General features: G+C 38.0%; 1 protein-coding gene across 1 annotated transcript in view; it reads right to left on the reverse strand.

Annotated features, from left to right (window-relative positions):
• PPP2R2C (protein phosphatase 2 regulatory subunit Bgamma) overlaps window positions 1-27,157 on the reverse strand; it is a 539,035-nt gene that overhangs the window by 173,602 nt on the left and 338,276 nt on the right. Inside the window, exons 3-4 of the mRNA XM_053704157.1 lie at window positions 4,828-4,993; window positions 3,551-3,663 (exon numbers count right to left, since the gene is read on the reverse strand). Of these exons, the coding sequence (XP_053560132.1) occupies window positions 3,551-3,663; window positions 4,828-4,993 (279 nt within the window). The remainder of the gene's footprint in view (window positions 1-3,550; window positions 3,664-4,827; window positions 4,994-27,157) is intronic.

A 27,157-nucleotide genomic window follows, 5' to 3' on the forward strand; every position in this document is an offset into this window, starting at 1 on the left:
CATACAAAGTCATTGTGGTTTCTTGTGGGCAAAGAACATACAATAATGTAATACTCCATTAGTATGAGCATTGATATGAGTTCCTCGTGCAGTTCACATCTTGCACATATTGAGTGAGCCAACCCCGCTTCAATCAGATTTAATATCACATGAGATCACCATCCTTAATATAAGGAAATGTGATACCTTATCAGTTGAATAAGACTAAGTTACACAAATGTATTTTTTACAGCTCAGTAACATGATTACAAGTCACAGATGATGTCACATTACATCAGCAAAACGACTATGGTGTTCATGTAAGTAAGCTAATCTGCACAACTAGATTTTTCTATGTTACATTACTTTTTAAATAGGCTCAATGTGTCTGTGCGCATAAAGTAAAGCATTATAGAATCACACAATGCAACCTTTTATATACTCCAACCTCTCTCTATATTGTATCACTTCAATTTCTGTTTAAGAAAGGGACAGTAAACACCTTTTAATGAAAGTATATTGCAACGTTGTTTAACTGAGAATTAATAAACATGCTATATTAAATCAAAAGGGACTAGATTACAAGTGGAGAGCTTATTTATACGGCGCCCATAAGCGGGCAAATTCACCCATTTATGGGTACGCAATAAATAACCAGCCATTACAAGTCGCTGGTTATTGCTATCACAAGCATTCGATAGCAATTAGTGCTCAAAAAATTAACCAGAGGTCAGACCTCTGGTTAATTTTTAATATGTCCCCTGATTGCCCCAAAAATACAGTGTAGTATCAAAAATCATTATGCCTTTTTGAAAATAAAAAAATATGAGCATCTTTTGTTTTTGGAAATAAAAACCTGCACAAAGCAGTTTTTAAGGGTTAAAGTTGGCGGGTGTGGGGTGTTAAAAAAAAAACAAAAAAACGCCACTGAGAAGTGCCTTTACATTGCGATCTATGGGAGCTGTGTGTTCCCTGTAAATATATATGATTATCCTTATATATATATATATATATATATATATATATATATATATATATATATATATATATATATATATATATATTAATGTGTTAATATACATATACAAACAGGAGTAGTCTATTCAATTGTTCCCACTAAATTACCTATAAGCTACCCCAAAAACTCTGATATCTCCCAATACGCAGAAAAAAGAACAAATAAAATACATAAAAGGGGAGCGCAATAAAAGCTAGGTAAATAAATGACCTGTGGCAAAAATGGATAAAAATAAATTTATTAGGATCACAATTGATCTAAAGAGGGATATAGATTAAATGCATATCTTTAACAGTGTATATGATGTAAATATATGAAAGTGCATATGAAGTAAAGTGCAGACAATTTAAAGTACAGAGCTCATTATAAATGTGATAGCATAAAAACTAATAAAACAGCGCTGTTAAAAAAAGAGAAAAAGAGAAAAAAAAGAAGACTGTGGCCACAATCTAAAAAACTTTAAAGCCAAGTAGTTCTAAGCATGAGCGTATGATTTGTAGAGATAAAATTAATCCAGCGCTTCAGCGTTCACTACAGCGTGTTAGCGTTCACTTCATAGAGGGATAATGGTGAAGGATTTATACACAGACCAACGTTAGCAACAGTTCATCAAATCAAATGATTTAGTCATAAGAAGGTATTCAGTTGGAAATTCGCCCCACTCCTCCTCTTACCGGACCTCCGTACGATTTACAGTCCTGCTCATGTGTTTAAACAGACCGATGGCTCAGGAATCAGGCTGTTGCTTCATTCAGGGCTCCGGCGTCTGTACACAAGGCTTTCCGATCACGTGACTAATTTTAAGCTCTGTGATTGGCTGTCATACGGATAACCTCAAAGGGAGTTCCAGGGGGTTTCAGGGGATTCCTGTAGCAGTATCTTTGAAGTAAAAGTAGTATAGTGCACTAATACCAATCCACAAATGTATGTCTCTTATTACACGTTTTGGTGCTGTTTCGTGCGCCTTTATCAAAAAGCTTCATCATGAAATCATAAAATGCTTGAAAGTGCTAGCTCAGTTTATTATTGAACTATTGCTTGAGCAGAAAACTAAAGTGACCACCCTGCTGTGCAAATCTATGGAGCATTTCCAGAATTTGCACTTTCCTTACTTAAGAAAATACTAATCCATTCCCTCATTTTGTCCCATATTGACTACTGCAAACTATTCCCAAATGAACCTCCCAAACACCACCTCTGCCCCCTCCAGTCTATCAAGAATGATTCAGCTAAACTAATCTACCAGAGTCACACATCTTCATCAGCTTCCCGCTCTGCCAGTCCCTGCACTGGCTCCCCATACACTTTAGAATACAATTCAAAATATTATCCCTAACTTATAAAGCACTCAACAGCTTCACTCCTAGCTATATTTACTCACTCAGCTCCATATATACTCCACAGCCCCACCTCTTTGTTTAACCTCTGACCTACGTCTCTCCACTCCTATTATTTCTGCTTTCCTCTCTCGACTAGAAGACTTCCCACGCGCTGTCTCTGGAACTCTCTACCCTACTCCATCAGACCTTGTATAGCTTAAAGGGACATTCCAGCCAAAATTTGAATCCACGTGAATATATTTCAGTTTTGGATAGAAGTATTTTTGTAATATACAGTAGCAAAAATGCTTCTAATAAAGCTATAGCTGCTTCAAAAGTGTATTCAAATATGCAATGTGCACCAGCATTTTAAACACAGCACTTTCTCAGAGGGCCTAAGGTGCTTGTACCAGCTGGTAATGACTCAATTTAACTGCTGACATGATACAAGCCCCATTGGTGCTATGAGCAGCTGCAATATTTAAAAATACTGGTGCACTGAGAATATCTAGCTGTGCTTTACATGCACGTGCAGAGAAAAATGTTAACACTAAAACAGTGATAACTTTTACTAGAAGCATTTTTGCCAATACATTTATATTATAAATCTGTTTCTATTGAAAGATGTAATTCATCTATGTGCATTTATATTTTGAATGGAAAGTCCCTTTAAGGTGCCCTTTGAAAACCCCATATTTGGAGAGATTTACCATCTCCACTGTTTTTCATCTTAACCAAAATAAATCTTGAACTGCCTTGACTCGCTGCTGCAACTACAATCCACGTGGCAACTTACCCCAAACCTAATATCTCTGCACCCGCAACCTGTAGCTTGTTGTAGGGACCTCCTCTTCCTGTACTAGTTGTGTTTAGTCTGTTATGTATCTTACCACAATCTTTGCATCTTATACCTCTATCTTTGTAGCCAGCTGTAGTTCAATACAAATAAATGATTATATCAAAATATTTAACCCTTTGCAGTTTCATTTTCAGATCAGCAATGCAATGTGCCACTGTTCCAAAGCTGAGCATAATCACTGAGCCAATCAAATTTTGTTCAAGAAACAGTGCGATAATAAGATCTAACATTTTATAATTGTTACTGTACTGCTTATCTTTCTGGGCATTGATGCATCTATGGTAACAAACCCACAGCTTATTTCCAGTAAACAATTAATAAGTGCTTAGCTATAACAGCTGGGTATACAGAACAGACAGTACAAATATGCAGTACCTGTAATGAGGTCACTGTGGAAAGGTCTTTTAATCTGCCTTCTTCATCTTTTAAGTTGTATCCTTCTGGTCTTTTATCCCGTTCACTAATTTTCCATAATTTGATTGTTTTATCTGGAAATACAAAATATTTCTGAAATATTAGCTTGTGTAGCTTATCCCACGGCAACTTATCAAATATAGCACAGGTTCTCAATACTGATAACTGTTTTTGAGTTTAAATACGCCACTCTGAAAACTCATAATAAAAAAAGGGCTAATTGTGAATATCTGGGGGTTTTTTGTCATTCAACTGGCAATATTAATATTCCTCTTGACATTTGTTCTACTACTCAAACATTTCTGTATATATATATATATATATATATATATATATATATATAGTAGCCAAAAAAATGCACTCTCAGGTCTTTCACAGCTATATATAATAGCAGGGGACAAGTAAGAAATATGGCTTTTGCCTATGTTTATCACGGTGCATATATACATACATAATATATATTACACTTGCTTGTTATAAGGATTATGTAAAATGAAGTGCAAAACTTGTACTCATGTGAAGATCACAAAATACCACATATAGTACGTTTGTTACTAATAATATGTAGAACCTCCACTACATATTGCAGGCCATCTTGTGAGGTGTTAATCTGCCATTGCACCAAACATTTAACAGACATAACATTCTAAATGTTATGGTTCAGATAGAATATGTCATTTTAAGAGACTTCTTAATTTACTTTTGTCAAATGTATTTTGTTCTCTTGATATCCTTTGTTAAAAAGTATACTTATATAGGTTCAGAAGCAGCAATGTGCTACTGGGAGTTAACTGGTAATTGGTAGCAACAAATGTATGGCTATAGTCATTGGTTCATAAGATGTGTTCAGCTAGTTCACAGTAATGTATTGCTGCTCTGGAGCTTTGCAGAGGTTAAAGGGATAGTAAACCCAACTAAATTAGAAAGTTGCCTAAAATTACATGCTCTATCTGAACCATGAAAGAAAAAATTTGGGTTCAGTATCCCTTTAAACACATATTTATATGCTAGCTATAGTGCAATAAAATGCTGACATCATTTAAGAATTTAGGACTTAACTGCTTGGCTACCAGGCATGGATGCAAGGCCTGCAACATTCTGTTATGTGTAGCAATCTGTTGCAGCTCTCTCTGGGCACCAAAGAGTTAAAAAGAATTATTTTATGAAAAAGTAATTATTCCATCTAAAGCTATCACTATTTTTGTGTTACCAGCACAGCAGATGATCTGTTATCCTACCATTTGTCGACAGAAGGGAGTGGGCTGCATTTTGCTGGGGCAGCCACTTAATCTTGTTAATTTTTTCCTCTATTTCCAAGCTCTTCAGATAATCAAATTCCGGCTCATGGCTCTGAAAAGTGCTGTAAACATTGTATTCACCCTGACTGTAAGGTTCATTCTTGCACTGTAAAGATAAATAAGAAAAGACACAAATCATACATCAAACAGGGTTCGTTCATAAGAGCAATACTTTCCAAATGTTCAGGGACAGGGCTGTCATTTTTCTTGCTAGCATTTAAAGAGCGGTAACTTAAAGAGATGGAAAGGTCAAAATGAAAAATGAGAAGTGCACGGGTGACTTTCAATTTAAAATAGAAGCATTTTTGCAATATACTTTCATTAGCTAAAATGCTCCTAGTAAAAGTTATAACTGTTTTCCGCGGTATACACACATATGCTGTGAGGGGCCGTGCACCAGAATTTAAACACCACACCTTCTCGGAGGATCAACAGTGAATTGTATGACACATTAAAGGGACACTGAACCCAAAAAAAATATTTTGTGATTCAGATAGAGCATAAAATTTTAAGCAACTTTCTAATTTACTCCTATTATCAAATTGTCTTCATTCTCTTGGTATCTTTATTTGAAATGCAAGAATGTAAGTTTAGATGCCGGCCCATTTTTGGTGAACAACCTGGGTTGTCCTTGCTGATTGGTGGATAAATTCATCCACCAATAAAAAAGTGCTGTCCAGAGTACTAAAACCAAAAAAAAGCTTAGATGCCTTCTTTTTCAAATAATGACAGCAAGAAAACGAAGAAAAATTGATAATAGGAGTAAATTAGAAAGTTGCTTAAAATTGCATGCTCTTTCTGAATTACAAAAGAAAAAAATTGGTTACAGTGTCCCTTTAATTCTTCACAGACACAATACACACCACTGCCAGCTCTCTGAGTTTGAATGCTGGTGCATGGGCCCTCACAGCATATGTGCGTATACCGCTGAAAAATAATAATAACTTTTACTTGAATCATTTTTGCTATAGGAAATATATTGCAAATATTATTCTATATTAAATTGACTTCACTCATGGACATTTCTATCTCTTTTAAAATTCCACCTGGATGTTCCAGAGGTAAAAAACAAAAACTACTTTTCAGTTCAGTGTTTGTTGAGCCTTGTCTCTGCTAATGACCATGTAAGCTGCAGTGTTAGTTGCTCACAAACATGCATTTAATACAAGTTTCAGTATAACATTTGAAACAAATAACTTTTATTTTACCTTTTTAAGGAACAAAAAATATTTTACACATTTAATTTCTACTCTTCCAAATGTATAGCAGAAAATATTTGCCTTGCATGTGCCTTTAAGTTAAGCTAGATTACATCCCTGTTGCTAAAATTAACAGCTCATATACAAATACGGATTTACATTTTTTTACACAAGTTACTTTTACCATTTTTTGTATTTTTCAATACAAGAACAAATAATACCATTGAGCAAGGTAATATCATTTAATATACAGTATGGAGGCAGCATAGTTTCAAAGTATGTTTACGCAACATAAACTGTGCTTTCAGTTATGTTTAGTAAGAGTTTCAATATTAGGTATGTAAAGTAAGTTTCACAGTACATGCAGCAGATTTCTTACAATTGCTAATCTCGCCACTGAAAGGATGGCAAGACAGGTATGTGTGAAAACAGGCGCAAAACTACAGGGGGTGCAGAGGTCGCAATTGCCACTGCCTGCACTGATATCGTGAGTGTGACATGATGCTTCACTAGTGTCTCTGACTACAGGGGTTAGTCTCTGTTTTACCCATTGGTGTTTATGTGTGTGTATGTTTGTGGAACCAGCAAATTACAGACCTTGTTACTACAGCATGGGGGGAGGGGGTAAACAGTGTCACTATACAGTACCACTATATACAGTACGGGGGGGGGGGTGCTGGACTATGTCACAGACTACTGTGGTCACTTTATAAAGTACTGGGGCGGGTAGGGTCAAGCCAGCCATCTCACCGGCAGATTACAGACTGTGTCACTGACTCACTATATACAGTACTGGTGTGTTAAACAGTGTCACTATATATAGTAATAGGGGGGTCATACCATCTCATTGACTATGGGCACAGGGTACCTCCTTTTGCAGACATGTAATCTGATTCACATTTTTTTGTGTTAAATGTTAAAAAATAAATTTAAAAAAATGATATGTATTAAATTCACTTTTTTTTGGGGGGGGCTTCTTAGATTCTTGCACCTGGGCCCTGTGGTTTCTAGTTAAGCCTCTGTGTGAAAAGCTTCACCTAAGATGGTGGATATTGTTTAGAACCGTAGAAATTCCAGGCAATCTTTCCCCATTATAATACAGGTTACTCGAATGGAAATCCCATGTAACTCCCATGGAATTCCTATATATTCACTGTGTATGCAATCACTATTCCTAACAAAGAACAAAAACACAACAATAATTTTTATCAGCTGGGCGGTTGTGGTTATATTATACATGTGTACATAATGTGTTAAAAGTATATATTTTACTGTAAAATACTATATTATGGCCTACATTACAAGTGCAGTGCAAAAATATTAAGGCTACTGAGCACTAACACCACTCAAGTTAAATCAATAGTGATTCTTATTCTTGCACTCATATTACAAGTCACATTAGACTTATATGGGGTGTGCTCAAAACCCTGTTCTATATGGATATATGGATATATGGATACATGTATATATATATATATATATATATATATATATATATATATATATATATATATACAGAAAAAGAAGCTCTCTACCAGGAACGTATGGCCCGGTTACCACCTGGGAGCAGCCTCTTTTAGCTCAATTGTGCTTTTTACAGGGGTCTGATCCTGCCTTACAAGGTCAGTCCAGTTGGAAATACCAGGCAATCTTTCTTGGAACAGGGAGCTTGGCAACCCCAGACTATCGTCTCAGCCTTCTTTGGGCCTTCCTCTATGTCAGGAGTCCACGTTTGGTTTACCCCATCACCCTTAGGGAGACTTCCCCAGAGTCATATAGCAAATACATACAGAAAGAGTGCTCTGCCAGGAACGAACAGCAGCTCAGTAACTTGTTACCGCCAGGGAACAGCCTCTTTTAGCCCAATTGTGCTTCTCTGTGAATATATATATATATATATATATATATATATATATATATATATTTGCATACATACTCGGACAGTACTGTGCAAACATTTTAGGCAGGTGTGAAAAATTGCTGAAAAGTAAGAATGATTTCAAAAATAGAAATGTCAAAAAAAAAAAAAAAAGCTAAATCAAATCAATATTTTGTGTGGCCATCCTTTGCCTTTAAAATAACATCAATTCTTCTAGGTAAACCTGCACATTTTTAGAAATTTAGTCAGTTGCATGATTAATCAATTATACCAAACAGGTGCTAAAGATCATTAATTTAATATGCATGCTGAAACGCAATCATTAACCCCTTAAGCCCATAGGGCGTAGCTACTAGGGGTACTTTGCCTAGCATCTACAATGATCTCCATTGGTGCCGGGCAGGAGGTGCGGGAGGGAAGGCAGGAGGCAGGTGGACGGCCCAGCAGTGAAGGGGGATACAGTGTCCCTACACTACAGAAAAAAAAAATTGAAGGGAGAGGAAGGGATAGGAAGCTGCACTACGGAAAAGTGGTAAGGAAGAAGGTAGGGGGGGCTCTTTGTGACAATGGAGGGAGGGGGAGGGGGCTGTTACACTATAGAAAAATAAAAAAAAATATTAAGAAAAAAATTGAAAACTCTACAAACTAGGGACTGGCAGACAGTTGCCAAATAAAAGGGGGGAGGGTTAGAAAGCTGTGGGTGGGGGCTAAGGGAGGTGGTTTGGTGAGGAGGATTTACACTACACTACAGAAAGTAAAAAAAAATTTAAATATAAATAAATAAAATACCTAAACTGCATACTGGCAGACTGTGTCTGCCTGTAATTAACATGGTGGTCACCATTGGGGTGTGTGGGAGGGAAGAGAGCTGTTTGGGAAGGATCCAGTAGGGATAGGGGGTGGGAGGTGTCAGGTGGGAGGGTAATCTCTACACTACAGCTAACATTTACCTAACAAGCTACCCGATTAACCCCTTCACTACTGGGAATGTCAGAAGTGTGGTGTGCAGCTGCAATTAGTTGCCTTCTAATTGCCAAAAAACAAAGGTAAAGTCATGCACGTCTGCTGTTTTTGAACAAATGGGATCCCAGATAAACTTTTACATTCATTTGTGTTATGACTGCACAAACGGTATATAAATAATTTCAGTGAGAAACCCAAAGTTTGTGAAAAAGTTAATGGCTTTTTCAATATAATCGCATTTAGCAGCAAAATGGTGTAATGAAATATAGGGCCTAGATCAATACATTGGGTTCTCTATTAAAAAAATAAAACAAGGCTGTATTTCTGTTAAAATGAAGTGATAGCAAAAATGCTAAAAATTCTCTGGTCTTTTGGGCAAATTTTTCATCTGAAATTCCGGTCTTAAGGGGTTAAAGGGATATGAAACCAAAACATTTTCTTTTGTGATTCAGACAGAGAATACAATTTTAAAAATAGTTTTCAATTTGCTTCATTTATCAAATTTGCTTAGTCTCCATGCTATTCTTTATTGAAGAGATATGTAGGTAGGTGTCTGGAGCACTACATGGCAGGAAATAGTGCTGCAATCTAGTGCTCTTGCAAATGGATAATATTCTTGCAAAACTACTGCCATATAGTGCTCCAGACACGTGCACGCTCCTGAGCTTACTTGGTAAGCTTTCTGACCATGCTTTTCAACACAAGATACAAAGAGAATGAAGTATATTTGATAATAGAAGTAAATTGGAAAGTTGTTTAAAATGATATACTCTGAAAATTGCATGCTCTGATAGCTGGTTCCGGAGGAGGAGCTAACTGCAACACCTGTGTGTAGTTACCTTCCAGTCCTGCAGCTGCTGGCGGAGTTTACCGCTCGTGCCGAACCCAGAGACCTGGGTAGCTACCTGGATAGCTTATACCAACGCTACTGGAACCAAACGATGGACAATCATCCCACCGTGTAGACATTCCTAGTCTGCTGTAAAACCTACTCTTTGTTGCCTTCTCAATAACATTGAGGTTATCGAGTTTAAACTAAAGAAACACTTTATACAGAGGAACTGATTCCCTCCCTCCCCCACCGATGCTGCGTGGGAGGTCGAGGCTATTTTCCATATAAACTTTTCTCTCACTGCCCTACCGACAAAGCACCTGTAACCTTACCCGGATAGCTGCAGGCTGCTGGCAAACTTCCTACGGGTCTCTCTCTCCCCCACCGAGGCTGCGTGGGAGACGGGGACTGCCTGGCAATTCTCTGGAGGCTTGCCGCAGGGACACACCTCTCCGTTACTCTGGACGTCTCTGGACCTGCTGATACGGATCAAGGAGGTGGAGCCGCTGGGGTGAGCCAAGTGAAGCCAACAGCCAAGGCGGCTATTCAGAGCGCTGAAGCGTATGCTTGCTTCTCGTCCCCCCCCCCAGTGCGAAGGCTGAGTGGGAGGTATGATCTGTTCCTAACCGCCACTGGGAGCCGCCGCTGAAGTGCTGCTGTAAACTTCGCTGGGTGTGTTCCAATCGACTAGCCATAGTGCTGTGAACGGGACGGTGAGCTGAGAGGCAAATTTGTTTGGAGCTGGTCTTTTCGTCCTTGTCTCAACCGAGACTTTCAGTTGGAGCCGGACACCCGCCTGCAGAGGTACTCCCGTAGAGACGGCCTGAGGACTGCACAGAACGATTACTTCTTAGATCTTTGCGATATATAATTTACATTTTTTTTTTTCCTTTCTTGCACGACTTCTCCTCACCTACCTATTATTTGAACACTGCTGTAAGATGGAATCCAGGTAAGGTGACGAGAACCAAATACAAGAGAACTGACTGAACCCTAATAAGCACATATTGCATCTTGAGATTCAGTACTGCCAACTTAACTTAATTGTATTCACTTCTACAGAGACAAAAATCTTGCATGCTTTATTTGTTCCCATATAAATCCCTCTGGTCTACAATACACCTGAGATATTGAATTAAAAAATATATATATACTATGTAAAGAATATCTGCCGTAATATCTTAGGGAAGCTAATGTCTAAGAAAACATAAGACCTGTGTATAACTTTAAGAGGAATCAATTCTGTTTAGTTATATGTAATGATACTAATTCCAGATTTCTCAATGATTCCTATATAAATGTCTTGAGTATATGACCTAGCCGAAATATTGGATTATAATACCTACTAATAATTCTTGTGTCATATAAAAACATTTCATATATTACCATAGAAAGGTTAACATTCGAGAAAATGTAAGCTTGTTTTTTGTTTATTGTCTAACAAGACACTGTACCCTCTCTTTGAACTGCTTTCTTCCTTCTATGGGAAACTAGATAGAGAGAAAGGGACCTTGTCTCTCTCCCCTGGGTCTAATTTCTATAAGTTATAAATTACTAGCTGACTCAAGGAGAAAGAATTAAGGCTAGATACTTTGTTAAGATAAATATCAGATAATCCTATACAAAAACAAGGCTACCATATTTATATTTATATCATTTGTTGCTCCTATATAGGAAACGATTTGACCTAACAACTGAAGTAGAATGCTGTTTTTGTTTTTTTTTTGTTTTTTTTTTTCCTTTTCTGCCTATTTTTCTTGCTTTTCTCCTTTTATTTTATTACCCATAATTGCTATATAGTTAGACATATTTTAAATCATATTCTGTAAGGGCTCTTTGCCCTAGCATATATTTGCATACTTCTTAAAGTTAACTAAAAAATAACTTGACAGAAAATAAACCATAACTAGCTCTGCTACACTCTAACAACTCATACCCAAATTGAACCGAAGAAATAACTCTTTATACTGCTCTTTGAAAGAAAGGCTCGCCACCTACCCCAGATCTTAGGGAAAGACTCGAAGCATCAATTTACCCTACCCCATGGGATGATTTTGTAGTTCTTATATTTTGAACTTTATACACCCCCCGGTAGACTTAAATAACTGTTGTTTTTAAAACTAGGTTAAATTTTCCGAATAAACTTTATAAATTTAGTACTCCCTCATACCTACCCCCATGGCTGGATTTCTCACATAACTAATTTGTTTCACTCTCCATAGACACTTTACCTTCACCTAATTTAACAATTTTTTTTTTTTTTTTTTTCCTCACTTGTTTCACCCCCCCTCTTGATCCTCACTATTCTCCCTGAGGTCTAAGTACCTCCTTAACCTTACACTTGGCTGGTTTCCTTACCTCCACAGAGCACTCTAATCACTCCTTTCTTTACACTGTATACAAATTTCGGCACATGGATAAATTTTTACACACCCCACACAAGATCACTTCTCCAGCCATGGCAGCCAGACAGAGGGATAGGAAAGCGAAGACTACACAGGAAAACATTACCGATACACAACTAATATTTCCTAACGCACCACTGACTCAAGAAGTAACTAACATTCAAAACCTGGTTACTAGTATTTCAGATGCCCTCACCCCTAAATTTGATGCTCTTAAAACTGAATTAAAACAGGATATTCTTTTGTTAACACAAGAAATACGGCAGTTCTCTGTTAGACTACAAGAAGTGGAACAGAGGGTGTCTGATCTAGAAGATACTACAAACATACATAGTTCAAAAATTGAAACAACAGAAACTAATATACAAAAAATCCAAAATAAACTGGAAGACTTAGAGAATCGTTCCAGAAGGAACAACATAAGAATTATTGGTCTTCCAGAAGAACATCAAAATGAGAACCTTGTCTCTTTTATCTCAGAGTCACTACCTAAAATTCTTAAAATACCAACCACACATCAACCTATACTAGTTGAAAGAGCACACAGACTAGGCTCCCCCTATACAGAAAATAAAGGTAGAAATAGACCTAGGCCAATTTTAGCAAAATTATTAAATTACCAGGACAAAATTGCATTACTTCACTATTATCGTAAGCAGCAACCGATAACATTTAAAGGGGCTACAATCTTATTATTTCAGGACTTCTCTGCTGATACAGCAGCAAAAAGAAGGGAGCTTGCCCCTGTTTGCTCTAAATTTATTCAAAAAGGCCACCGAGCAATGATAATTTACCCCCACAAACTCAAGGTCATAGTAAATGGAGAATCACATTGGTTCGAAGAAACCACTTCGGCTGAAAATTTTTTTAAAACACTTGACTCCTTAGACCAACAACAGAATGTAGAAGTGTAACAAACTTTAAAACTTAACAAAAGAATGTTTAGGAATGCAGACTTCCAATAGGGTAGACTCTTGTCCTTTGATAGACAAGAGTTATGGGATTCTTCCCCCTCACGTGTGTGACAGTTTTAAAAGAAAGGACCTCCCTTTAAGATGGTGTTTTTTTTTTTTTTTGTTTTTTTTTTCTCCTCTCTCCCCTCCCTGTCTCTCTCTCCCCCAACCCCCGTCCCTATAGCTTAATACACTTATCTTCTAAATGGAAAAAATAGAAAAATGTAAGATCGTATCATGGAATGTAGGAGGTATCTCCACACCTATTAAACGCAAGGCAATTCTCACACAACTACGTAAGTTCCATACCGATATTGGTTTTATCCAGGAAACACATTTATCCGCAGAGGAAACTTTAAAACTAAAAACCTCTTGGGTTAAAGATGTATACTTCGCTGCTGGTGTTGAGAGAAAGAGGGGGGTAGCAATACTAATAGGTAAAAAAATTAAGTCGGATGTTATTCACTGCGTGGCCGATCCGGGGGGGAGATATGTCATGTTAAAAATAAAGATTGCCAGGAAGATGTACACACTGTGTAATACATATGGCCCAAACGTGTTTGACTTAGAATATTGGGATAATCTCCAATCAAAGCTCCTATCTTATACTGAAGGCTCTCTAATTATCGCCGGTGACTTCAATATGGCACCACAATGCCCACTAGACAGGCTAAGACAAGATACTAAATATCGGAAACAAAAAAGAGATAACTTAGAAACTAAAGTGTATAAAAAAATCATGCACAATCTAGCTATACACGATATTTGGAGAAATCAAAACCCAACCGCCCAGAACTTTACATGTCTTTCAAAAGCCCATAAAACCATGTCCAGAATAGATATCTTTTTGATTGATGAGCGTATCCCAACAACAAGTGTCAAAGCGACAATAATGCCAATATTACTCTCAGACCATGCACCCATCTCTCTTGAATTGTTAGTAGCACCTGCGCACTGCACTGCATCACGTTTCTTCTTTCCCTACCACTTAACATCTGACCTAAAATTGAAAAATTGCCTATTGAATAAATATAAAGAATATGTACACTTTAATAGAGATTACCTTAAAAACCCTGAAATATTTTGGGAAACAGCGAAAGCTGTAATGAGGGGGGAAATTATTGCCTATGGCGCCATTTTGCTTAAAAAAATTAGGCTAAGGGAAAAGGAATCTCATAAATTTCTGCTTAATTCTTATAATCAGTATTTATCGGATAGAACCCCTCTCAACTGGGCAAAATACCTACGCGCAAAAAGCGAGAGAGATGCCTTTATACTATCACAAGAAACACAAAAAGAATTAAGAACTCAAGCCAGAATGTATAGATACGGCAATAAGTCAGGTAGAATATTGGCTAAATTAATCAAAAACGAAAGAAAACAACTAAATATAGATAAACTGCACCATAAAGGGGAACTTGTCTCTAGACCTGATGACATTCTGACAATATTTTATGAATATTTTAAAGAACTGTACGCGCCCAAAGCCAATGAGGTAAATAACTCGGATGACTTCTGGAGCAAAATTGAACATCCCACACTGGCTCCAGAAGACATTACCAATTTGAATGCCCCTGTCTCGACAGAAGAGATTGAGAAAGTAATATCCAAATTATCTTTAAACAAAGCACCTGGCCCTGATGGTCTGCCTAGTGAATTCTATAAAATCATGCTTAGTGAAGCCACTCCGCATATTTGTACCCTTTTTAATAGTTTCTTTATTGATGGCAAACCCACTCCCCCATCCTTTTCTCAATCATATACAACATTAATACTCAAAGGAGGCAAAGATCCCGCCTGCAAAGAATCATATAGGCCTATAGCCCTCCTTAATGTTGACTATAAAATTCTAACAGCAGTACTGGCGGCTAGATTACAAGGGGTTCTTGCAAAAATTATCCACTCAGATCAATCAGGGTTTCTAAATAACAGAAACTCTGCTGCGAAAATTAGAGAGGTGTTGGTGGTGACAGAATATTACAAGACTATGTCTGACATAAATAGCGGGGGAGAGGGCATACAGGATCTTGCTGTCATTTCTATTGATGCAGAGAAGGCATTTGACTCAATTATCCACGACCATATACACTCTTCATTAAAACATTTTGGTATTAAAGGTAAATTTACTGACTTTATAGGAAACCTTTATGCCTTCTCTGCTACAAAATTGATAGTAAATAACAACTTCTCTCCCTCTATCCCTATAGGCAGAGGAACGCGGCAGGGTTGCCCTCTTTCCCCGCTCCTTTTTAACATTGCCATTGAATCCTTGGCAATTAAAATAAGACAAGCTATAGATGGTATCAAAATTCATAATCATGAAATTAAGATCGGATTATATGCGGATGACCTACTTGTCTATATGGCAAATACTAAACTAAATATGCCGAAACTCTTTTCTATAATGGATAACTTTGGTTCCTTTTCGGGATACAAAGTAAACTACACGAAATCTGAGATATATTGGCTCAGGAATACTAAAAATTCGGTAACAAATTTACCATTTCGGCAGGTTATAGACTCTTTTAAATATCTTGGGATTCATATCCCGGTCAGAACTGAGGATCTTTACAAACTTAATATCCCTCCAGTGTTAAAGGTAATTAAAGAAAAGCTTAAGCACTGGCATAATTTGCCAATATCACTATCAGGCCGAATAGCTCTATTTAAAATGGCCCTCCTCCCAAAATTACTTTATATTCTCCAGAATACACCCATATTACTATTGGGGAAAGATATTCGACTAATTAACAGTTTACTTACAGAATTCCTATGGCAAGGGAAAAGAGCAAAAATATCTTTCAGGAAACTCTCAGTACCTAGGGAATCTGGGGGACTGGCCTTGCCTGATATTTTGCTATATAATCTTTCTTTTCTCGCGCGTATACCTATAGACTGGATCATCCGCAATAATTATATTTTAAATAATGAACTAGAATCCAATATCGGCTACCCATACGACCTAACTGCACTGCTCCATCTCGACCCAAAAGAAATTCCGATAGAAATTAAAAAGTTTAAAACAATTTACAATCCGATCAAAGCTTGGCAAAAAATAGCAAAGCTTCTCTCAATAAATAGCAAAGCCTCTCCATATCTTCCGATATTAGGAAATCCTAAATTCCAGGCAGGTATTCTTTCAGATGTCTTTAAAAGATGGCAATATACTGGTCTGACTAAGGTCTATCAAATAATTGATAAAGAAAGACAATGTATTAAATCATTTCAAGAACTAAAAATGGACTTTAGCCTGCCAAATAAAGACTTTTTCGCATATCTACAACTTAGGCATTATGCGCTGGAATTAGTTAAAAAAAAAGGCTGGAACTGGAATATTGGTAAACTCGAAGACTGGTTGATACTAACCAGAAATGGCCATATTTCTATTGCACCGTGCTACCACTTTCTAGGTATCAATAAAGGTGCTACGGTTCTAGTACAACTGACTGCAAATTGGAATATACCAAATGTCTTGAATAATATAGAAACAAAAACCCTTCAACTTTCAATTAAAAAGATTACTCAAAACACACTCTCAGCTACATGGAGAGAGGCCCACATTAAATTTCTTCACAGGGCATACTTCACCCCGGAAAAAGGTTACAAATGTGCTAACTTGGGATTCTATAAATGTCCCAAGTGTTCGTATCTGGCAGCTAATTTCTTGCATATGATATGGTACTGTCCAAGAGTTAGGAATCTTTGGCTTAAAGTAGAATACTGGCTAAAGAACGTACTTAAAATAACCCCTCTTTCTCTAACACTATTTCAGATAGTATTTGGATTAAGGGAACAACCCGGCAAACAGAGTAGTGAAAAGATTGTAATCTCCACTATATTAGCCACAAGGTATTTAATTTGTAAAAAATGGAAGACCCAGTCAATTCCATCTCTCCCTGAAGTTAAAAACTGTCTAAAAAAACAGTGTATACTAGAACAAAGGGATACAAACATAGAGAATGAGCAGGATGTCAAAAGATTCTTCAATAACTGGGCAATTTTTTTAAAAATACTTTCTTCTACAGAAATAAATCACATAATCTTTCCGTTTCAAAATACAGAAATAGTCTTACTTGGAAATTGGTAGATAACAGAGAGAGAAAAAAAAATTCTTGCTGTGGGAGTGGGGGGGGGGGGCCGGGGGAAGGACAAACACCTCTTTTTTTTTTTCCCTTTTTTTTTTTTTTTTTTTTTTTTTTTTTTCTCTTGTCTACACACGTGAGGGGGAGAAATGAGGTGGGATTGGGAAAATAAATAAAACCCCAAGACATTTCCATAGATAATCATGTGGGATGTAACAATATTAATTAATATAATTTTAAATACTGAGGCTATCCAGATTGAATACAGAATTATTTAAACAAAGATATTGGCCCATGATATGGTTTCATAATTATTTCTACTCTTGTTTTTTTCTGTTTACTTTGGATGACAATTGTATTATCTCTGACTTGTATTAACTTTATCTCGGACTTAGATACCTCCAAAGATAAATGTAAAAAAAAAAAAAAAAAAAATATACACTTAATGTAGCTTTAAATCTCCTTTTTTATGTTGTGTAAAAATCATACTAACTTTGTGTAAATTTAGCAAATTCATTTTGATATATTTTGTTCTAATGGCTTTGTAGCTTGGTCTTTATATTTGTTTTTTGTACAAAATAGCAAATGTATGACACTGGATCTTTGGAATTTGTTTTGGTTTATAAATAAATAATAAAAAAAAAAAAAATGATATACTCTATCTGACCCATGAAAGAAACATTTTGGATTCTACAGCATGGCAAGACTAAGCACAGAAACAAGACAAAAATTAGTTTTACTGCATCATCAAGGTCTCTCCCATGCAGATATTTCAAGGTAGGCAGGGTTTTCACATGTGCTGCCCAAGATCTTCTGAAGAAGCATAAAGAAACAGGCAACATTGAGTACAGTAGATGCAGTGGTCGGCCAAGGAAACTTGCATAGCAGATGAAACACACATCATGCTTACTTCCCTTCACAATCGGAAGATGTCCAGCAGTGCCATCAGCTCACAATTGGCAGAAACGATTGGGACTCTGCTACACAAATCTACTGTCAAGAAAAGTCTAGTAAGAAATGGTCTTCATGGAAGACTTGTGGCCAAAAACCCATACCTTCAACATGGAAACCTGGTCAAGCGACTCAACTATGCACAAAAACACAGAAACTGTTCAGAAAAATGGCAGCAGGTGCTCTGGACTGATGAGACAAAATTTGTATCAGAAAGCAGTTCATTCACCGAATGGCTGGCGAGTGATACAAGAATGAGTGTCTGGAGGCAACAATGAAGCCTTGGTTCCTTGCAAGTTTGAGGCTGCATATTTGCAAATGGAGTTGGGGATTTTGTCAGAATGAATAGTCTTCTCAATACTGAGAAGTACAGGCAGATACCTATCCATCATGCAATACCATCAGGGAGGCATCTGATTTGCCCCAAATGTATTCTGCAACATGACTATGACCCCAAACATACAACATAAATCAGCGTAAGAAGAACAAGGAGTCCTGGAAGTGATAGTATTGAACCCCACGGAGCCCTGATCTCAACATCTTTGAGGTGTCTGGGATTACATGAGGCAGAAGCAACTGAGTCTGCCTATATCCACAGAAGAACTGTGTTTATTACTCTGAGATGTTGGGAACAACTTACACGACAAGTTCTTTAAAATACTGTGTGTACCTAGAAGAATCAATACTGTTTTGAAGGCAAAGGATGGTGACACCAAATATTGATTTTATTTAGATAATTATTATGTTCACTCACTTTTCATGTTGTCAATTGATAAAAGTAAACTACGAACATTTCTTTTTTTCAAAGCATTCTTACAGCATTTTTTTTACATCTTAAAATGTTTGCACAGTACTATATATACACCTTTGGGTCCTTCTCAGTCAAACACCTTGACTAATGTTTTGCTATAATTTTATTTTAGCCCTAACAATTTTCTTTAGATCTCCAGTCACTCTGTGCTGTTATGTGTTGCGCATAAACTCACAACTTGTAATATAAGTCATTTTTAGTACAGTCGCGCTATCCATTGAAAGTACAGGGCACGCTAAAGAGATGTCGGCCGCGCCAAACATGTTCTATTAATTCTGTGTTACCATTGACTTGTAATACCAGATCATGCTCTATTCTGAGTGTGGGACAACTATATTAATAGTGTGTTCTTCTCTTTTTAGGAACATGATTTTATGTACAAATATTAATATCACATAGAAGACAGTAGTCGCGGCTTTTTCGTTTTACAATAGTGAGTTTTTCGGTACCATGTAAAACGTTTTTTAAAAATAGACGTCTTTTATTAACATTGTATATGAATAGCCCCTACAAGTGTACACTGTACTGTAGTTCTAATATAGCGCTGTAAATGTGCTATATATTAGCAACATGTTTGTTACATTGGAGCCACAATATTGGAAGTGAATCACAGTGTGAACTTACTTTGGTTTATTTCTAATATTGCAATCACACTATAACAAACTTGTAGCAAAACACAAATTACATTCTGTTGCAGATGGTGTTCCCGCTCTGTGCACAGTGACATCTCTATGAACTATATATGGGGCACACAGGGTTCACAGTAAAAAAAGTAGAGGGGTCACTAATAATTAGCAATTATCAAGACCTGCTAATGAAATTGTGTTATGAAGGCCTCATGATTTTAGCATTTCAGGGGTTACATTTCCTTTTCTTTACTTCTCTGCTATTTACAACCCTGTATCAGAAATGTCTAAAAGAATCAGACTTATAGGACAACTGACGTTTAGTATTTGCACCTGGTGCAACAGGATACAGGGAAGTAATTAAAGGGACACTAAACCCAATTTTTTTCTTTAAAGATTCAGATAGAGTATGCAATTTTAAGCAAATTTACTCCTATTATCAAATTTTCATGGTTCTCTTGCTATCTTTATTTAAAAAGCAGACAATCCAATAAAAAGGCAGCACCATCCGGAGTATGCAAAAATCTTCCTTTATTGTCACATAAACAGGAGCAGGTATACAAATTACTACATTTTGGGTCACATACCCTTAGTCATGTTATACAAATGCAACCTTTCACCTTTAAATACCTTAACCAGGTGGACTAACTCCTCCCCTTTAACTGTTCCTTGCTTGTTACATTCTTAGGTCAATCAAGCTCCCTCTAATGGCAGAAGAGAAAAACTTTTTCAATTAAAATCAAAACAAATTACACAAATAAATGCGGATATGGAGCAGGTCTATCCATTACAAAAGGATTTAGGGTGAAATACTATTACACTGACCCTTTTATGTTTGTAAACAGAAATATACCTAAATCAAAATCTCTATTCATACCTTTATGGTTTAGAGCAGAGCTTTCCAAACTTTTCATGTTGGTGACACACTTTTTTGACCTACATCATTTCGCGACACATTAATTCAGTTGTACTAGCAATCAGAAGGTTAAACTAACTTGTTTTAAGAGATACGGACAGATACATAAATTATATAATAACGAAATGTATTTACAAGAAAGTATGTATGTGCAAGAATTGAAAAAAAGGTTTAATAACACCAATAGCTACTTACTAGTGATGTCGCAAATTGTTCGCCGGTGAATAGTTCCCGGCGAACATAGCATGTTTACGTTCGCCGCGGCGGGCGAACATATGCGATGTTCGATCCGCCCCCTATTCGTCATCATTGAGTAATACTTTGACCCTGTACCTCACAGTCAGCAGGCACATTCCAGCCAATCAGCAGAAGACCCTCCCTCCCAGACCCTCCTACCTCCTGGACAGCATCCATTTTAGATTCATTCAGAAGCTGCATTGTTAGTGAGAGGAGGGACAGTGTAGCTGCTGCTGATTTAGTAGGGAAATCTATAGCTAGGCTAGTGTATTCAGTGTCCACTACAGTCCTGAAGACTCATCTGATCTCTGCTGTAAGGACAGCACCCCAAAAAGCCCTTTTTAGGGCTGATTTTTTTTTTTCCCCTGTGTAATCTAATTGCAGTTGCCTGCCTGCCAGCGTGTGTGTCAGGCTCACAGCGTATACTGTGCCCACTTGCCCAGTGCCACCACTCATATCTGGTGTAACAGTAGTGTAGATTTAAAAAAAAACAACACTTTTTTGACTGTGTTAAATAATAGCAGTCAGTTTCCTTCACACGTGTGCGTTTAAGTGCCTGCCTGCCAGGGCACAGTGTCACCCCAGTGCAACTCATATCTGGTGTAACAGTAGTGTAGATTTAAAAAAAAACAACACTTTTTTGATTGTGTTAAATAATAGCAGTCAGTTTCCTTCACACGTGTGCGTTTAAGTGCCTGCCTGCCAGGGCACAGTGTCACCCCAGTGCAACTCATATCTGGTGTAACAGTAGTGTAGATTTAAAAAAAACAACACTTTTTTGATTGTGTTAAATAATAGCAGTCAGTTTCCTTCACACGTGTGCGTTTAAGTGCCTGCCTGCCAGGGCACAGTGTCACCCCAGTGCAACTCATATCTGGTGTAACAGTAGTGTAGATTTAAAAAAAACAACACTTTTTAGACTGTGTTAAATAATAGCAATCAGTTTCCTTCACACGTGTGCGTTTCAGTGCCTGCCTGCCAGGGCACAGTGTCACCCCAGTGCAACTCATATCTGGTGTAACAGTAGTGTAGATTTAAAAAAAATAACACTTTTTTGACTGTGCTAAATAATAGCAGTCAGTTTCCTTCACACGTGTGCGTTTCAGTGCCTGCCTACCAGGGCACAGTGTCACCCCAGGGCAACTCATATCTGGTGTAACAGTAGTGTACATACCTGATGTTTTAAAGCACGTTATTCCAAACAATTTAGGAATGTTAGGTGATTTATGCCCTTTATGGATTAAAAACAGACTCTGCATCAACTATGTAATTTTCCATGGGAGTTTTGCCATGGATCCCCCTCCGGCATGCCACAGTCCAGGTGTTAGTACCCTTGAAACAACTTTTCCATCACTATTGTGGCCAGAAAGAGTCCCTGTGGGTTTTAAAATTCGCCTGCCTATTGAAGTCTATGGCGGTTCGCCTGGTTCGCCCGTTCGCGAACAGTTGTGGAAGTTCGCGTCCGCCGTTAGCGAACGCAAAATTTTAGGTTTGCAACATCACTACTACTTACTATTTTAATGGGATGCATGAGGTTGATAGGATAAACACAGTATATGAATATTTAGTGGAATATTAGATAAAGACACTCATATTTCATCATCAAGCATTTTTAACCCCTTAAGGACCAAGGCCATTTTTCAATTTTTTTCCCTTAACCACTTAATGACAACAGTACTTTTCCATTTTCTGTCCGTTTGTGACAAAGGCTATTTTTACATTTTTGCGGTGTTTGTGTTTAGCTCTAAGTTTCCTCTTACTCATTTACTGTACCCACACATATTATATACTGTTTTTCTCACCATTAAATGGACTTTCTAAAGATACCATTATTTTCATCATATATTATAATTTACTATAAAAATAATTATAAAATATGAGGGGAAAAATGGAAAAAAACACTTTTTCTAACTTTTAGCCCCAAAATCTGTTACACATCTACAACCACCAAAAAACACCCATGCTAAATAGTTTCTAAATTTTGTCCTGAGTTTAGAAATACCCAATGTTTACATGTTCTTTGGTTTTTTTGCAAGTTATAGGGCCATAAATACAAGTAACACTTTGCTATTTCCAAACCACTTTTTTTCAAAATTAGCGCTAGTTATATTGGGACACTGATATCTTTCAGGAATCTCTGAATATCCCTTGACATGTATATATTTTTTTTTAGAAGATATCCCAAAGTATTGATCTAGGCCCATTTTGGTATATTTCATGCCACCATTTCACCGCCAAATGCGATCAAATAAAAAAAATTGTTCACTTATTCACAAACTTTAGGTTTCTCACAGAAATTATTTACAAACAACGTATGCAATTATGGCATAAATGGTTGTAAATGCTTCTCTGGGATCCCCTTTGTTCAGAAATAGCAGACTTATATGGCTTTGGCGTTGCTTTTTGGTAATTAGAAGGCTGCTAAATGCCACTGCGCACCACACGTGTTTTATGTCCAGCAGTGAAGGGGTTAATTAGGGAGCATGTAGGGAGCTTGTAGAGTTAATTTTAGCTTAAGTGTAGTGTAGTAGACAACCCAAAGTATTGATCTAGGCCTATTTTGGTATATTTAATGCCACCATTTCACCGCCAAATGTGATCAAATTTAAAAAAAAATTACATTTTTTCGCAATTTTAGGTTTCTCACTGAAATTATTTACAAACAGCTTGTGCAATTATGGCACAAATGGTTGTAAATGCTTCTCTGGGATCCCCTTTGTTCAGAAATAGCAGACATATATGACTTTGGCGTTGCTTTCTGGTAATTAGAAGGCCGCTAAATGCTGCTGCGCATCACACGTGTATTATGGCTAGCAGTGAAGGGGTTAATTAGGTAGTTTGTAGGGAGCTTGCAGGGTTAATTTTAGCTTTAGTGTAGAGATCAGCCTCCCACCTGACACATCAGACCCCCTGATGCCTCCCAAACAGCTCCCTTCCCTCCCCCACCCCACAATTGTCCCCGCCATCTTAAGTACTGGCATATGCTGTGGTGTAGCATCCCCCCTTAGCCCCCAACCTCCCTGATCCCCCCCAAAACAGCTCGCTAACCCTCCCCATCTGCCTTATTGGGGGCCATCTTGGGTACTGGCAGCTGTCTGCCAGTACCCAGTTTGCAAAAAAAAGTAGTTTTTTCTGTTTTTAATTTTTTTTTCTGTAGTGTAGCTTCCCCCCCGCCACAGACCAACCCCCACCACCTGCCTGATCTTTTTTTTATTTTATTTTTTTATTCCTTTTTAAAAAAAAAATTACACCAACTTTTTCTGTAGTGTAGCGGTTCCCACCCGCTCCCTCCCCGTGCACGCGCCCGCCCTGCCCTCCCGTGCACGCGCGCGTCCGTGCGCGTCCCCGGACTTCCCCGCCCACGATCCTGCCCCCCTCCACATCACCAATGGCCGCCACCCACCAACGATACCGGCCATTGAAGTCCGGTGCAGAGAGGGCCACAGAGTGGCTCTCTCTGCATCGGATGGCCAAGGGGTGTTATTGCAAGATGCTTCGATATCAAGGCATCACTGCAATAACCGGAAAGCGGCTGGAAGCGAGCAGGATCGCTTCCAGCTGCTTTAAACCCCTAATGTCGTACAGGGTACGTCGCTGGTCTTTTAAGACCAGGTTGTGTGCGACGTACCCTGTACGACACGCGTCGTTAAGGGGTTAAGCTTTCACTTCCTATACATATATCAAGAGCAGGAGCAGCAATGCATTACTGGGAGCAAGCTGCAAAAAAAAACACTGACTTCTGACTTCAGCTCAGCGTTTAAGCTGCTGCCCTCAGAGCTCTGCGTGTCCGGCTGACTACTGCCTGCGCTGCAAACACACTGCTGCCCAACTCACTGACTACACGTGCAGTAACGAGTAGATTGAGGAAACTACACAAGCAGTCAGAAGCCAATTTGCCGCTAATAGGAATAGTTCCTGCTAAGCTGCGCCAATAGGTTAAGATGATCTGTGACCCACTAGGTATCAATCACTTGTCAACCATGTGATATGCGTAGCAGGCAGGCGGAAAGTCGGAAATAAAAAATTAAAAAATAATTTTATATTCAAAATAATTTGTGCTGAAGCAGGGACACACCTACACACTGCTGCCGACACACTAATGTGTCATGACACACAGTTTGGAAAGCACTGGTTTAGAGAGTCTAAGGTATAAATCCAAAACAATTATTTTCTTTTCAACAACAGTTCCCTATCACCCCCTCTCCTGGGTATAGGGACCCAGTCTATTACTTGAAACCTTAACTGTGAAATACTGTGACCTGCCTCTAGAAAGTGACAGGCGACAGGCGCTTCTTTGTCTTCCCTTCTAATGTCAGATTTGTGCTGCACCATTCTATCTCTTACCCTTTGTGTTGTTTCACCGATATAAATTCTGGCACACGGGCACTTAATAAGGTACACAACAAAAGTGGCAATACATGTAAAGTACCCATTAATTTTAAACCTTTTGCCTGTTATAGGGTGAAAGAAACTGTCCCCTTTAATTACACTATTGCAGCTAGAGCAGCCTAAAACATGGGAAAGTACCTTTCTTTTGTGCACTGAGGTAACTAGTTGTATCTCTCTTTAAACTACCCACATCAGCCCTAACTAACATGTCCCTCAAATTAGGTGGACGTGTGTATGCTGGCATAGTAGTTTCCTTAAAGATTTTCACTTCTGGATGAAGATTCTTAATAATATGCCAATGGCGTCTAATTATTTTCTGTATATTAGAACTGTTTGTGTTAAATTCCAAAACAAATACCATTCTTTCCTCCTTATCCTTTCTTTTTGTAAGTTTAAGCACTTTTTGGCGTGGAATCCTATTCACTTCTTCTATGCTTTCTTTAATTAACTCTACAGGGTAACCCCTTTCCATAAAATGTGTGCCTTCCTCAGTCAGTCTATTCTCAACCAATGTACCATCTTTAACAATTCTTTAACTCGTAACAATTGACTCTTGGGCAAAGATCTTTTTAAAGAAGGGGGGTGGGCAGTGGTATAAGTGTTGCGATCTGTTTCCTTATGATAAAGATTTGTTAACAACGATCCATTATATTTATATACCTTTGTGTCCAAAAAATTAACACTCTCCTCACTCCATGTCAGGGTAAACTTAATTTACCTAGAGTTCAGGTTTAGAGTATGTACAAATTCTTTTAGGGATCCAATGTCACCCTACCACATGCCAAAAATATCGTCTATATAACGCCACCAGGTGGCTCAATATAGAAGAAAAAAATTCATTTTCAAAAACTAAGTGTTCGTCGTACCAATTCATATATATGTTGGCATATGTAGGGGCAACATTGGATCCCATGGCTGTCCCTTGTCGCTGCTTATAAAAAGTGTTCTGAAACAAAAAATAATTGCAACACAAAATAATTTCCAATAGTTCCTTTAAGAACTGTTGTTCTTGCAAGGTATATTTGTTACTTTATTTGTTTTTAAAATATCTAAAGCCTGGGATTGCTGTTTTATTTCTGAGACCAATTTTTAATGGACAGTTCTTGGATAACATTTTCATTTGACATGTTAGTTTTATCACAATTAGAAAACAATACCTTTAGTATAAGGCTTTTAAAGAATTTATGTAAATTATTTTCAAGTTTAAACCAGTCACCTGGAGAGTCCCTACAAAAGGAAAAACCTTTTGTCAAAACCTCTTCTTGTACCTTAATGAGTTCAGTCCCAGAGATGTTAATTACACACGGCGGTTGCGGCGACAAGGTGTTCTCCTTGGGAAAGTTGTATTTCCCATTCTGGCTCCTTGTGGGGCGATGCCTCCTTCCCCCTTCTACGACCTATATGTCAGTCTCCCCCGATGAGGAGTCAGAGGTGGTTTCCGAGTTACTCCCCCATCTTGGTGTACTCTGGATTCTGCGTCGCCCGAAACCGGAAGTGCCTCTTTGTTCTCTTCCGGTTGGATCTCTGGTCCAGCGATAAACAGTTCCTGCTTGGTAGTCTTGCTCATATCTCAAGAATTTGGTATGGGGGGGCGGATCCAGCATTCCACTTGAGCAGACGTATAGTACTGGAGCTCCAGCTAATAATATATATTATAATTGAATTCTAATGCTTTACCCACATCAAAGGTGATGTACATACTTTAAATGAGCCCTGCAATAGCTGAGGAACTAACTGGCAATTTGTGAGAGGATTTAAAGCACCGTAGAGGAGCGACAGATTGAGGCCTAGCCAAGCTCGGGGCCTTCCTGGAAGAAATGTATCCTATATCTTACATAGTAAGACGGCAGTAAGAGAGGCCGGAGCTGGCTTTGCGTAGCAGTGCCTGCTGGAGTGTGGGGCCTCTGGGAACATCGAGGGACTGTTTGCGACACTGCAAAACTGGCTTGAGGATTTTGATGGCAGGATGTGCCGAAGATTTGACCGCCTCCTATCTACCATGGCGGATACCCACGCAGAAGTTGCTA

Source organism: Bombina bombina, chromosome 2 (genome assembly GCF_027579735.1).
Source record: "Bombina bombina isolate aBomBom1 chromosome 2, aBomBom1.pri, whole genome shotgun sequence".
NCBI classification, from domain to species: domain Eukaryota; kingdom Metazoa; phylum Chordata; class Amphibia; order Anura; family Bombinatoridae; genus Bombina; species Bombina bombina.